Here is a 13,481-nt window from a genome sequence, read left to right as displayed (position 1 = left end):
TTACTGGCATGATGTTCATTTCTCTGGGGATTGTTAGCAAGGAGTGGAGTGGTCCTGGCTGTCTGTTTCATGTAATAGCTGTTGTGCTTGTGGAACCCATGGGTGTACTTCTGCTTCCAAAGGAGAGTAGTTCTTAGAACCTTTGGGTGGCATTGTGTGATATCCTGCAGACATCTGTGTGTCCTGCTCTTTGTGGTTCTCCTGGATGCAGCTGGCCATGGTGCACTGAGCCAGGAGGGCACAGGGACCTCTCATTCAACCTGTGGGCCTGTTTAGCGTTATCCCAGCCCGTTGTCCCAGAGCCCGTGCCACATGGTGGCCAGTGAAGTTACCCACAGACATGAACAGAGGGTCCTAACCCAGGCCTGGTACTCCAAAACCTCCTTTTTGTAGAGTCTGGATAATCAGGCTTCAGCCCTGACAGGGGCACCTGAGTACCTTTGATAGTAAGTATGACCTGCAAGTGCAGGCCAGCAGTGGCCTCTTTGTGCTCAGTCTTTAGCATGCCCAGAATCAGGGCAATCCTTGTGGGTATGGCTTCATGAGGGTCCAGGGTTACTGACTACAATGAGCAGTTCCCCTCCTCCATGGCAGATAGGGTCCTGCCCTCTAGGTTGTCCTTTCTGGGGTCAGGGTGTGGGAGCCCCTGGCACCACAGTAAGATGTGATCAAAGTCTGGAACAGTCCAGGGTGTTGGGGAGTCTGCCAGGAAGGGTGTCCAAAGGGAGGAAACAGCATGGGCAAAGCTCAGGGGTACCCTAGTGCATGCTGGGAACTGACGGGGACCTAGGAAGAAGAGATGTCACCTGCATCCTTTATTCTGCATGTGGTGGGCGATTCACTGGTGACCCTGCAGTGATTAGCATTGTTGGGGCAGAGCGATGTGTGTCACAGAATTCTGGGAGAGGCTTTGGAGGGCTTGCCTAGGTGGAAGCAGGGAGTCAGAGGATTTTGGTGGCTTTGAGAATGAGGAAGGGGCTTGTGTCTGCCTGCTTGTGTTGGGAACCCAATGGGTGGGGATAGTATAGGTGATGTGGCTCTATGAGGGCCCAGCTCTCTGGGGCTCTGGAATCATAAATTGGAGGGCAGGCAGCAAATGGCTTTTGGGTTTGAGATGATATCAGGCCAGATAGTTACTGCTATCTGCCATAGCATCCCTTGGTTGCACCAGGTGCTAAATTTCAGGCTGCGTGTGGACACCCTGACCTCATCCCAGCCAAGGACAGTCCTAGATAATGACATGTGATAGACGGCAGTGCCGTCTACACTGCCTCATGGCCTAGCTTTGTGCAGCCTCCACAGCAGTGGCAGATTCTGCAAAAGAGCTTTGTACCTCCACCCTATGACAGGGTTGAGCCTTGAGTCTCCAGGCAGCTTCCAGCAGGCTGGCCTCCCCAACGTTGGGAACCTTGAGTTTCTCACTTAGTTGGCAGATGAGACTGAGGGTTATGAAGGACCACTGCTTGTGTTGGTTGGTCCTTGTTCTATGTCTGTGAGTTGGGGATAGGAAAGATAAGGTCCCTGGGACCCTCCCCCAACATATCTTGCTGGGAATGTCTGGCCCAATTACAGACATTGGGCCTCTTGGAAATCATGGTTTTAATTACTCAGTTATTGCCAAGAGGAAATGGTTAGTTGTTTTTCCAGTATCAAATTCTTCCTGGCCTTTCTGAGAATGGTCCCAGGAAGGGGCCTGGGACCCGACCCCAGCCAGAGGAGGAGGGAATCCTGTGGCAGCCCGTGAGGGGATAACCGGGTCCAGGAGCTGAGTCTATCCGGGCCTCTGCCATTTGTCCCTGACGGGGGACATGAAATCTCCACTTGGCGAATCCTTCCAGGAGAGGGTGGCACAGCCTCTCTCCCCTTGCACAGCCCCTCCCATGACTACTCTGTCTCTCTGGGACTGGGAATAGGCTTGGCAGCTGCATCTCAGGAGGAAGGAGATGCCTGTGAGGTCCCGGCCCTGAATGTAGCCAGCCTGCTGGCTAACTGCCCCCGTCCTCTGCCTATTTTCCCACCCATGGTCCTCTCACCCCCACACTTTTCTAGACACCAAGAATGTGCTAAGTCATTGCACCCTCACTTCACAGATAGAGACATGAGAGCTGCCATCTTGGAGTGGGCATAGCAGGGAGTTCTCTCCCCTCCTTTTGGACCAGGCTGGGTAGTCCCCTGCCTCCGGGCAGCTAGGGCGCGTGTCGGCCTTGGCAGGCAGCCTGGACAGTCCAGAAATCCACCCCAGTGCCCCCGCCTGCCCTCAGCCTGGAGAATGGGCCCTTTGTTGGCTCTGGGCTGGATGGACAGCTGACCTGGTCAGGCTGTCAGCTGCCTGCCTGCAGCAGTTGGCCAGGGCCATGCAGTGATGAGTGCAGGGGCGGCCAACTGGGCCAGCCTGGGGTAGGGGCTTTTAGGGCCAAGGGCCACCCACATGCCCCCAGCCACCTCCCCTTGGCCCTGGGCAGGGGTTCCTCCATAGAGATCTAGGGGTGAACGTATTCCCTGGCCCATCTGTGGAGAGGGCAGGCAATGCCCCAGTGGTGGTGGTCTTAGGTACAGGGCCCATAATCAGCACCTTGCCTTCTTCTGGCTCCAAGAGGTTTCTGGGGCCTGGCCCCTCACTGAGGGTGCCGATAGCCCTTGGCCTTATCTCAGAATTCAGGAGCTCCACAGAGGGACAGGGAAAACCAGGGGAGAAGTGGACAGGGATGGAAAACCCAGGCAGAGGCCGGGTGGTGGTGGCTATGCCCCTCTGGGCCAGAGCGGTGGGTGGGTGGGTGACCAGACCTAGTACAGCCTGGGAGATGTGCCCAAGAGAGTGGACAGCTTCACTAAAGCTGTCTGGGTAGAGGGAGGGCTCCTTTCTCAGCAGGATTGGGGAAGGGCACCATGGCTGAGAGACCTCTGTGGGCAAGGCTAGGTTTAGGCCCTGAGATTGTTTTGTGGTGGAGGTGGGAGGGAAGGCAGTCACAGCCTGTCCTGGAGCATTCTGGTGGTCTTTGGGGGAAAGGTTTGCCAAGCACAGAGGTAACAGCTGGAGGTAGTGGTGGGGGGAGGCCACCAGGGGACTATGGAAGTCTTCTGTGTGCTCTGCAGGCCCAGCTGCTTCAGGGTGGGCCACCCCCGGTGGGTGGCCCTAGAGTGGACAGCTGTGGGTGTGGTGTCAGCCCATGTGCTGCCGATGGTGGCATATACCCCCATGTCCTGCCAATGGTCTGTCTCTGTGTCTGCCCTGCATGCACATTCTTCCTAGAATGCCCTCCTGGTGACCTGCTGCATCCATCCTCCTACTTTTGGGGCAGACTCTGTGTCCCCAGGTGCAGATGGCAGTCCAGGCCCCTTGTGAACATCAGTTTATCTATCTGCTGCACTGCCTCTGCAGCCAGAAAACCAGCTGGGATGCAGCAGGCATGTCCCCAGGACTGGTCATTACCAGCTGGACCCTCAACTGTTACATGTGTGCCTTTTGGGGACCTGCTGAGCCTGGACCATGGCTACTCAGTGCATGGCATGGGGCTATCACTCATATCTACCCTCTGGCCTGCAGGCTGGGCCTCCTGACACACCCCTTACTCTGTGCCGTCCAGAAATGCCCCGTCTCCCTGGGGCCTGCTTATATGTATTTAAGGGCTGGGGCCTGTCCAGCATTGGGCAGGTGGATGGACAGATGGATGTGCATGCTCCCCATTGCAGCTGTTGGGTGCCACCTGTCACAGTTGGCATGCCGCCAGCCCAGGGGCAGGGGCATTCTGCAGCCCAGGCCTGGCCTGCGTCTCCTTTCCCACCTCTCCAGGACCCTGGGGAGGAGGGCTGTTTCTGCTTGCACCCCTCCTCCCCGCCATGCCTCAGAGCTGGTGTGTCCCCTGCATGTGACATCCATGCATTAGCCCATGCCCTCATCCCTGGGAGGGGAGGGGCATGCAAGCCTGGCCAGGTGGGGGTCAGAACTGGCACCATGTGGTCCCTGATGGTCAGAGTGGGAGAGGCTGGGGCTCCTCAGGTGTCTCTGTTCAGAAGACCCTTCAAGAGTATCCCTTGTCAAGGCCCCAGGGGCAGGTGTTCCCCAGTGAGAGAGACCAGGCTGGGGTTTTGGGGGAGGGGCTTAAAGATAGGGTCAGGCCTAGGCTTCTGGTTGCTACTGGAAGTGTCTGCATGGATGGGGTAGGAGAGGGCCAGAGCTTGGGGAGAAATCCAGCGTCCTAATTCTGGTCATTTAGGTTAAGGTGGTCAGTCTAAGCTCTGGGCCTCCACTGGGGCCCTGCCCTGCTCTCCTGTTTTCTGCTCCCTGGCTGATGTCCAGACTGGCCTTGCCAGGCCTATGTGACTGGCTGCTGGGGTTTGGTTATTGCTGTGGGACCTGGCTACCGCATGTCCCCTGTTTGGCATACTGGCTTGGTCCTTATTTCATCCTCAGAAAAGCTTTGGTGTGGAGAGGGCTCTCATTCCCATTTGACAGGTACTGAAACTGAGGATCAGAGATGTTTCACCACCTCATCAGGGTCACATAGCTGGGAGTGTCTGAGCCAGGGCTTAGGCCCAGGCAGTATAGGTCCAGAGACTGGACTCCTGGTTTCCCTGGTCATCCCTTGTGGTTTATGTCTCTCCTGGGCCCAGCTGCTTCCATGAGCAGCTCTCTGTGGGCAGTGCCTGCCTGCAGGCCACCCACCAAGCAGGGCAGGAGGTTTGTGGGAGTAGGTTGCATCAGGTTGGGTTCCCGTCCATTTTTCGCCTGCAGGGGCCCTGGTACTTTCCTCCCAGAAGCCGGGCTAAAGCCATTTGGGCAGCTACAGGCCCAACTCAGGTCTGCTGCCCCCTTCCCAGCATTGGGCTTTGCTTTTCCTGGTCTGGTTTGACTTAAGCCTGCTTTCCTGGCTGGGAGGCAGCTGAAAGGATGTGCAGCTGAGCGATGTGGGGCGGGGAGGGCGAGTGTAGGGGGGTGGCTCTGGGCTCTCAGGAATGTGGACCTCCCATCTCCTGCAGCCAGCAGCCTCTGGCCCAGAAACACAGCGCCTCACCCTGGCTGGCTACCCTTTCTCAGCCTCTATTGGAGCTGATTCAAGCAAGGGGCTTTTCCCTACCCCACAACCCATCCCTGTCAGTCAGGCTTGTCCTGTTTTATCAGTGTGGGGGTGCAGACCAGGGGTACTGGGCTGAGGCCTGGCCCAGGTCCTGCCCCCGAGACGTAGGTGGAAAGGTGGGCTGGCCCTCCTGGTTATAATCAGAGCAGGGAGGGGCCTGAGCAGGGCCAGCAGCCATGGGAGCCTGCCCAGACCAGCTGAGCTGGGCAGACACTGCCCCATGAGTCCCATCTTTGGAAATTCCCCTGGGTGTCTCTGTTAATTAAATACATTTGTTTGGTAAAAGCAACTAAAAATACTTGTAGCATTGCAAGCTGCAGAGAAGAGCTGGCTAATTAATGCCTGGTTTGTTTGGTATCTGAAATATGCCTTTCTCTGGAGGGGGATGCTCTAACTCCAAGATGCCCTGGAGCTCAGCCCCTCATACTCACACAGCCTCCTCATCCTCTAGGCTCAAGGGGTCTCACTTCTTAGCCTTCTCATCTGCACTGGGCCTTTCACAGTCCCTTCAGCTCCTCTTTTTCCCCCTTCCTCCCAGATAGCCCCTCCTCTGGGGTGCTTAACCTGTCACAGGGAAGGTGATGCACTTTCAGAGGCACCTGCCACCTTTGCATTGGGTATGGCTGTGCAGCCTAGGCTGTGGCCTCTGTTGACTGATGAAGGGGCTGGGTCAGGATCAGCTTAACAGTATGCAGTTTGTCCTGTGCAGGCTGATGGGGTTGAGGTGGGGGCTTCTACCTTGTTTTAGGGCTTTGGGGGATGGTCTGGGAGGGGTTTGGGACCCTCACCTTAAGTGGGCATGGGGCTGGGGCATAAAGACATTGGCATAGCTTCTCTCAGGCCCTCACTGCCACAGATCCTGGTGGACCCGGCCAACCCCAGCGGCCGGCCGGCCCTGGCCTATGAGAGTGTGGTGGCCCAAGAGGGTAGCCCTATCCTTCGTGACCTGGTCCTCAGCCCTGATCGCCAGTACCTCTACGCCATGACAGAAAAGCAGGTGGGTGCTATACTGCCAGATGCGTGTGGGTGGGCCTACCCTGGGGAGCTACACATGACCGCTATGGGCCCACACTGTCCATGCTGCCTCTTGGTTCTCCTGGGCCAGGTATAGAATTCCCAACCCTTCCCTGAATGACTTTATGTCCATAGGAGCAGATATTTGAATGAGAACATTATCAGGGTATTGGTGTCATTGCAGGGTTTGGGGCATGCATCTGGGGCCCTGAGTTCTCAGATTATAAGCTGGCTCAGCATTGGCCTAATCTGCCTGGTGGGGACTTTGGCCAGCAGCCTCTGTGGGGCTTGTGTTCCTGGTCTGGCCTGCTTGCAGCCAGCCTTTGCCCTTCTGTTCTACCTGATGAACAATGGCAGTTGGGGAGAGGGGGATTGGGAGGCAGGTGGGAAAGACTAGACTTTCCTTCCTTCTTGGCCACCTCTTCTCTTCTGCCCCTCTTCTAGCTGTTGGGTTCTTGCACCTCCCTGGGGACCTCAGGGTCAAGCAGGCAAGGTCAGGGTAAGCAAGGCACAGCCTACCTCTGTGCTTAAGATTGGAGTCAAGGAGCCTTAGCTCTTCTTGAAACCTCAGAGTACAGACAGGTGCGAGAGTAACTCTGGTGGGAGCATGTGGTTCTTCTCTTGGTGGCTTACCTGCACCAACTTGCTCCCTAGCTGTCGCCACCCTGGGCTCCCAGGGAAAGGCCTAACTGAGCCAAGGATGTGTCACCTAGGACTGACTTTTGACCTAGCTGAAAGTCTCGAGAAAGGGGTGTCCCAGCAGTATGAGGTTGTAGGGTGTACTGTGGTGCTGAGGAGGTGTGGCTGCCAGGCTCCCCTGGGATAGCCCTGGTGGGGGCCTGAAACAGTTTTCTTTTGCTAGGTGACACGAGTGCCAGTGGAAAGCTGTGTGCAGTACACGTCATGTGAGCTGTGCCTGGGCTCTCGGGACCCCCACTGTGGCTGGTGTGTTCTGCATAGCATGTGAGTCTGGATCGAGATGCAGGTGGGACAGGAGAGCTCTGATGCCCTGGTCTGGCCCTCTCTGTCCTGGGAGGGTCCCAGACAGCCTTACTGTGCTCTTGGGTGATCACAGCTTCCCTCTAAGCTCCTCTGGGTCTTCCCTGGGCAAGGTCCCCTGGGTTTGGCCATTTCCTGTGAGCAGCTGAGCGACAGCCAATCCAATCACATGCCACTAAAGACGGGGTACAGTGAAGTTGGTGGGCTTCCCCAATGCAGGTGTCAGCTCTGCTGATCAGGGTATAGGTGCTAGGTTGCTCCTCAGACCTCCCTGCCTGTGCCAAGCCCAGCTTCCTTTGCCCGCAGTTGCTCCCGTCGGGATGCCTGTGAGCGGGCAGATGAGCCTCAGCGCTTTGCCTCAGACCTGCTGCAGTGTGTGCAGCTGACTGTGCAGCCTCGAAATGTCTCCGTCACCATGTCCCAGGTCCCGGTGAGTGTGGCTACCCAGCAGGGGCTGGAGGATGGGTGGGGTGACAGGACTCCATTCACCCATCCCTTCTGCCATGTGGGCCCCAGCTCGTGCTGCAGGCCTGGAATGTGCCTGACCTCTCAGCTGGCATCAACTGCTCCTTCGAGGACTTCACTGAATCTGAGAGCATCCTGGAGGATGGCCACATCCACTGCCACTCACCGTCCTCTGAGGAGGTGGCTCCCATTACTCGCGGCCAGGGTAAGTGCACCACAGCTGGGTCTGGGCAGCGCTCAATGGCGCCTCTTGCTGGGGAGGTGGATCATTGTTGGGGACAGAGAATGGGTGTCCCATGGTGGCTGAGGAGCATGGCAAGGTAAGGAATGTACGCCAGATGGGAGCAGTATAGATAAGTAAGAGGCAGGGACCACAGGTACAAGGGTGTTAGGTGCCCACCTGGTATGCTCAGGGATCCACAAGCTGGAGAGGCTGAGATATGGCCAGGGGCTTTGCACTTGGTGATTGGGATGGTTGTTGGCAAGATCATTTCCTGTTTGAGATTGCCCTACATGGGTATCCTGGGTTGAGGGTTTTTGACTGGTCCTGGTGACTCGAGCCTGTGCTGCCCTGCAGGAGACCAGCGCGTGGTGAAGCTCTACCTGAAGTCTAAGGAGACAGGCAAGAAGTTTGCATCCGTGGACTTCGTCTTCTACAACTGCAGCGTCCACCAGTCGTGAGTGTTCTGGGCCTCCCACATGGGCATGGTACAGTGCAGCATGGCCCAATGGTCAGGGTGGGAGGTTAGGCCTGTTGTGAGAGCAGTCCCCTGGGCAGAGGGTCCAGATGAATCTGAGAATGGAGCAGTGGTCAGAGAAGGTAGGGTGGTGGGAAGTGACATACACCTGTTCACGCCTCAAGAGTCTTGCTTTTAGCCTTGGTGTAAGGAATGGCCTCTGGGCACCAGAGCAAGGCAAGGAGCTTGGGGGGTTGGAGGAGGGAGGCTGCTGCATCATCTGGATGGGAAATGGTATGCCATAGGACAAGCTAGGCTATTCAGTGCCTGCTGTTCTAGGGCAGGTAGAAATCTGGGTCCAGTCAAGCTCATGCTCCCCAAGGTGTGGGTCAGGGGGTAGGGGTGGAGAGGCTGGGGTACAGAGAGCCAGGGTAGGAGCTCTCCCTGTTACTTGTCTCCTGCATTTCCTGGCTCTAAGCAGCAGGAAGAACAGGAGAGGCTGAGGACCTACTGTTTGTCCTGCCATGAGCTGGGACACTGGGCCTAGAGGAGCACTCTCAGCCCCATCCCTGACTTAGAGAGTGCCCAGCCTTAGAAGGAAGGGCCAGTATGGGGCTTGAGGATGGTGGAGTTCAGTTTCAGCTATACTTGCTTTTGTTGATGTGGCCTGAGTATTGTTATTACCAGGATATGACCTCTCTGTCTTGGACAGGATGGGATCTTTGGGGGCTGGGGGCTGCACTCCAGAGCTGGAGGGGATTGAGGGTCTCAGGAGAAGCCCAGTGGCTGATAGGTGGGGGGTCCTCTAAAGAGCTGGTGCCATTTGCTGGAGGTCAAGGGGGCCATGGAGGCTAAAGAGATGAGATGCTAGTCATACAAAGCTGCAGGGGCCAGAGCACTGAAAGGGCCCTGTCCAGGTTCTGGGGATGGGTCCGAATGAAGGGGATAAGCTCCTGCCAGGCAGAGCCTCCCGGGTGATGCGTGTGTCACACAACTCTGTCTAGCTCTGTGGCAGCTGCTAGCCACCAAGATTTAAATCTTAAGTTAGGACAAGACACAATTTAATATGTAGTTCTTTAGGTGTACTAATACATTTCCAGTGGTAATTGTCACACGTGTCCTAATGTGGCCAGTGGTCACCATAGTGGACAGTGTCCGTCATCAGGAAGGCTCTGTGGGTTGGCTCTGGGGTGGACTGTCAGGTGATTGAGGGTCTGGGAAGAGCAGCGAAGAGGTAGGGGAACACCCGGCAGTTCAGTGGTAAGACCACCTGACAGGGAAGTCTCTCTGAGCAGGTGGAGGATCAGCTAGTGCAAAGGCCTTGGGTTAGCCCTGTGATCAACCACTGGAAGAGTAGTAGGGAGGTAGTATGGTGTGGCCCTGTGTAGCATCTGGGGAGGCACACAATACCCATCCTCACTGTCCCCTATTCTCCTTGCAGCTGCCTGTCATGTGTCAATGGCTCCTTCCCCTGCCATTGGTGCAAATACCGCCATGTATGCACACACAATGCCGCTGACTGTGCCTTCCTGGAGGGCCGTGTCAATGTGTCCGAGGTAAGGCCATCTTGGGGGGAGATGCAGGATTTCAGAGGTGTAGCAGAACCAGGTGTTGCCACAGGTGGGCCTGGGAGAGATTCTGTGGGTATCTGAGATGCCAACCAAGAGGTCTCTGAGGTTGGGGACATCCTTCATGGCTGTCTTGGCCTAAGGCCAGCCAGTGACAGTAGTTGTTATGACCTTTGGGGGGGCACAGAAGCCTCAGACCAGTGGGCCCCTCTGGGGGATGATGTGGGAAGGTGACTGTCCATGCAAGTCAGTGGGAGCCTGGAGCATGAGGTGTGTGGTTAGGTGGGCCCAGTGTCATGAGTCCATACGAACAAGGAGACATGTCAGAGTGACCTGCAGGGGAGCTGGTCACTTCCTGGAACTATCTGAAGTTCTGCATGGTAACTGATAATAATTATATTATAATTATTTGGAGCCTGGATAAGGTACTGACTTTATTTATGAGCAGTAGGACTGCTATTCCTGGAACCTGGGATCTCAGAACTATGATGGGCAGACCTGGAACCTGCCAGCCATGGAGAGAGTGGGCGGGAGTCTCTGTGTCCAGCCTGGAGGTGCAGAGCCAGGACCTGAAACCAGGGTCCTTTGCAATGACACAATGCCTTTTGGTAGGACAGGCAAGAATGTGTGAGTCCTGTTGGCTGTGGGGCACTCGGGGACTGTAGCTGGCTTGGACTTCTGTGGACAGTCCTGGGGCAGAGGAAAAGCATGCACAGGGCCCCTGCCATGCTATGGGCCCTTCCTCACAGACCCGGCCCTCCCCCACCCCGTCATCCCTCACCATTACCCTCTGGACCTTTGTTGCACATAATGGGACAAGACGGCAGTGGGGGGTGGGCAGGCTGAGAGCGGGCAGGGATGAGGGCATCTGGATGTGGCAGGGTCTGTGAGAGAGGGTGGTGTGAGGGCCATGGGCATTGGAGGTGGCGCAGTGTGGGCTTTCCTGGGAGTTGGGCCTGTATGAGGAGCTGGGCAAATGTTTCCTGAGCGTAGGCAGGGGACCTGGGGCAGCAGGAAGCTGGTGTGTCTAATTCCAGTGGGATTAGTGACCCTGGGGTCTAGGAACCTCAGGAGGGCAGTTGTGAGGGCCTTGATGGCCAGGGGAAGGTGAACATCAAGTGCAGAACTCCTCCTGAGGCATCTGCCCATGCAGGTCTGAGCCAGGAATGATGGTGGGTCCATGGAGGGTTATTGGGGAATGGATTTATTCCACAGATACTCCTTTTAAACTGTAGTCCCAGGTTTTGTGGGTATGTTTATAAGGAGTATAACATATCCACAGACTTAACCAGTCCCACTGTTTCGAAGGACCTGGGCTCTCAGCCCAGGCCTCCCTTTCCCATTTCTGGTTTAGGTTTGGCTCCTCTGGGGTCACCCTTCACTCAGAAGCATGCTCACTCAGTGGTGTCTTAGTTCTCTACCCCATTGGAAGGCGTTCCCTCAAGGAAGAGTGCTGGCCCACTGTTCTATATTGTGTTTCTCCCAGCTCAGCCTGGTCTCAAGCTACTCATTGGGCCAGAAAGGAGCATCAGAGTCCTCTACATGGCTGACTCCTCTAAATGGCTGAGGTCCTCAGGTGCTGAGGCCCATCAGAGGCTAGCCAGGGGTCATAGAGCCTGACAGTGACACTGGCCTCTTGTTCAACCGAGATAGTGTCTCTGAAGAGTGGAGGTGTGAGGTGGGGTGACAGTGGGAACAGTCCTGGTGGCCAGAATGAGCCAGGGCTGCTGTAGGGCCCAGGAAGGGCAGCCAAGGTTTGGGGAAGCTCCAGGAAGATCCCTGGGCCTGGAGGCTGGTCTGGGCACCCCTTCAAATGGCCAGGAGAATGCTGGCATAAGTGAGGGCCCCAGAGTGCAGGGCTGGTGGCCCCTGTACTCATCACCATGATCGATCTCTCTGGTGAAGACTGGTCACCCTGTAGACCCAGGGTAAGTGGTCACCCTGCCTGGTTACTGGCTTTGCTCCCCTAGTGTCCCTTAAGGGCCCCAAAAGCTCTGCAGAGCCAGGACTGGGCCTGCACCATGTTGGGAGGTATCGCAGGCCTTGGGGATTATGGCCTGTTTTCAGCATCTCTATTTAAAGCCTAGCTCACTGGTATGCCCCTGGGGCTGTCTCCTCCTGTGGCTGCTGTCAGTGTGCTGCAAGGGATCTGAGCTCTTGCATCAGTTATTGTTGCAGAAATATTGGCCCTTGGGGGGTCTTGACTGTTTTTCTGCCTGGCTATTTTTACATGCTGTCTGGGTCCCCAGCAGAACTTTTACAGCCCCAGCCCCCAACTCCTGGCTACTTCTGTCTCAAGGGCCTTTTCAACTGTGGGCCAGATGGGGTCCTTTGGTTGTTGAATGGTGGAGTCCTAGAACACTAGTCAGGGCACTCTGGGCCCAGAGGGGGAGGGCCAGCCGAGGGCACAGACGCAGCCCCTAGCCTGGGAAGTGTAGAACCCAGGCCTCCTGCCTCTGGTTGAGCTTACTGTTTCTGAGGTGCTGAGTCTGCTGGTGTGCAAAGTGGGCACAGTGTGCTTGCTCTGGAGAAGCACAGTCTGGGCTGCAGTAGGATTACACCAGGGTCACTGGCCCCTTCCTCTGCGCTCAGCTGAAGCCTTGTCACTCCCAGGACTGCCCGCAGATCCTGCCCTCCACCCAGATCTACGTGCCAGTGGGTGTGGTCAAACCCATTACCCTCACTGCCCGGAACCTGCCGCAGCCACAGTCGGGCCAGCGTGGGTATGAGTGCCTCTTTCATATCCCAGGAAGCCCGGCCCGCGTCACTGCCCTGCGCTTCAACAGCTCTAGCCTGCAGTGCCAGAATTCCTCGGTAAGGCTGTCTGGAGCTGGCGAGGGACTACTGGGGACTCCTTTGGCTGGCCTGGGCTGGCCACACTTACAGCCTTAATATCTGGTTTCTGCTTATAAGCAAAAGGACAGGGCACAGTCAGGTATTCAGAGGCACTTCGAGCTCCCCGGGTGAGTGCCACGCCCCTCAGGAGTGCCTGGGTGTATAGCTACACACTGCCAAGAGCCACCCAGATGTTTGGAGGGAGCACATCTCAGACATGGGAGTGGGCAATTTAGATGTGTTGGGATATGTAGACATGGCTTTGCATGGGATTTTTAGGAAATATGGGTAAGGAGGCCAGATTGAGGGTGGGTGGAAACACCCATATGCAGTCATTACCCAGTGCTTCTAGGAGGGCTAAGGCCAGGGTGATAGTGCCCAAGCACTCAGCTCCTTTTGTATCTGTTGTGGCCAGACGCAGGCCTGTGCATTTGCACACTACTAGCAGGAGGGTATTGTCCAAGTACCAAAAAAGCAGCCACATTTGGAGCCTCGAATCTAATAGGATGACATTTTCAAAGTTTTTTATCAAGTCTGGTGAGGTTAGTGACAGTAATCTTTGCAGAGCCAAAACCTTCCCTGGTGGGTGGGAGGGAGTGGTGGTCTCAAAAGGCCCCTGCTCTTTGTATGATCAATAGCAGGCCTTGGTTTCCTTATCTGTTTATGAAGAATGTAGTCAGGGGAGCAGGAGGTTTCATGTGGTGGGTGAGGCCCTGTTGGTGAGTGGTGCCTCTGTGTCCTCCTCAAAGCCTGTGTTTGGCCCCTGCCCCCTAGAATTTCAGGGGTAGGGCCTTGAGGCAGAGATCTGACCCCCTGCTAGTGGTGGTGGCCCCTTGGCTAACCTTGCT

The 13,481-nt window shown here is 56.2% G+C and overlaps 1 protein-coding gene across 2 annotated transcripts in view; it reads left to right on the top strand.

The window, feature by feature from the left end:
• PLXNA1 (plexin A1) overlaps positions 1-13,481 on the top strand; it is a 52,400-nt gene that overhangs the window by 14,691 nt on the left and 24,228 nt on the right. The window contains exons 4-10 of one of the 2 annotated variants that reach the window (XM_054587292.1): positions 5,932-6,072; positions 6,952-7,052; positions 7,395-7,518; positions 7,605-7,758; positions 8,131-8,230; positions 9,672-9,786; positions 12,412-12,612. In XM_054587292.1, the coding sequence (XP_054443267.1) occupies positions 5,932-6,072; positions 6,952-7,052; positions 7,395-7,518; positions 7,605-7,758; positions 8,131-8,230; positions 9,672-9,786; positions 12,412-12,612 (936 nt within the window). The remainder of the gene's footprint in view (positions 1-5,931; positions 6,073-6,951; positions 7,053-7,394; positions 7,519-7,604; positions 7,759-8,130; positions 8,231-9,671; positions 9,787-12,411; positions 12,613-13,481) is intronic. The other variant, XM_054587293.1, reaches the window with a different exon arrangement.

This window comes from Pteronotus mesoamericanus, unplaced genomic scaffold (assembly GCF_021234165.1).
Source record: "Pteronotus mesoamericanus isolate MK-2021 breed Mesoamerican mustached bat unplaced genomic scaffold, CSHL_Meso_final scaffold_118, whole genome shotgun sequence".
Lineage (NCBI taxonomy): Eukaryota > Metazoa > Chordata > Mammalia > Chiroptera > Mormoopidae > Pteronotus > Pteronotus mesoamericanus.
Note: the sequence above shows the minus strand (reverse complement) of the source record. Positions and strands in the feature narration are given on the sequence as shown.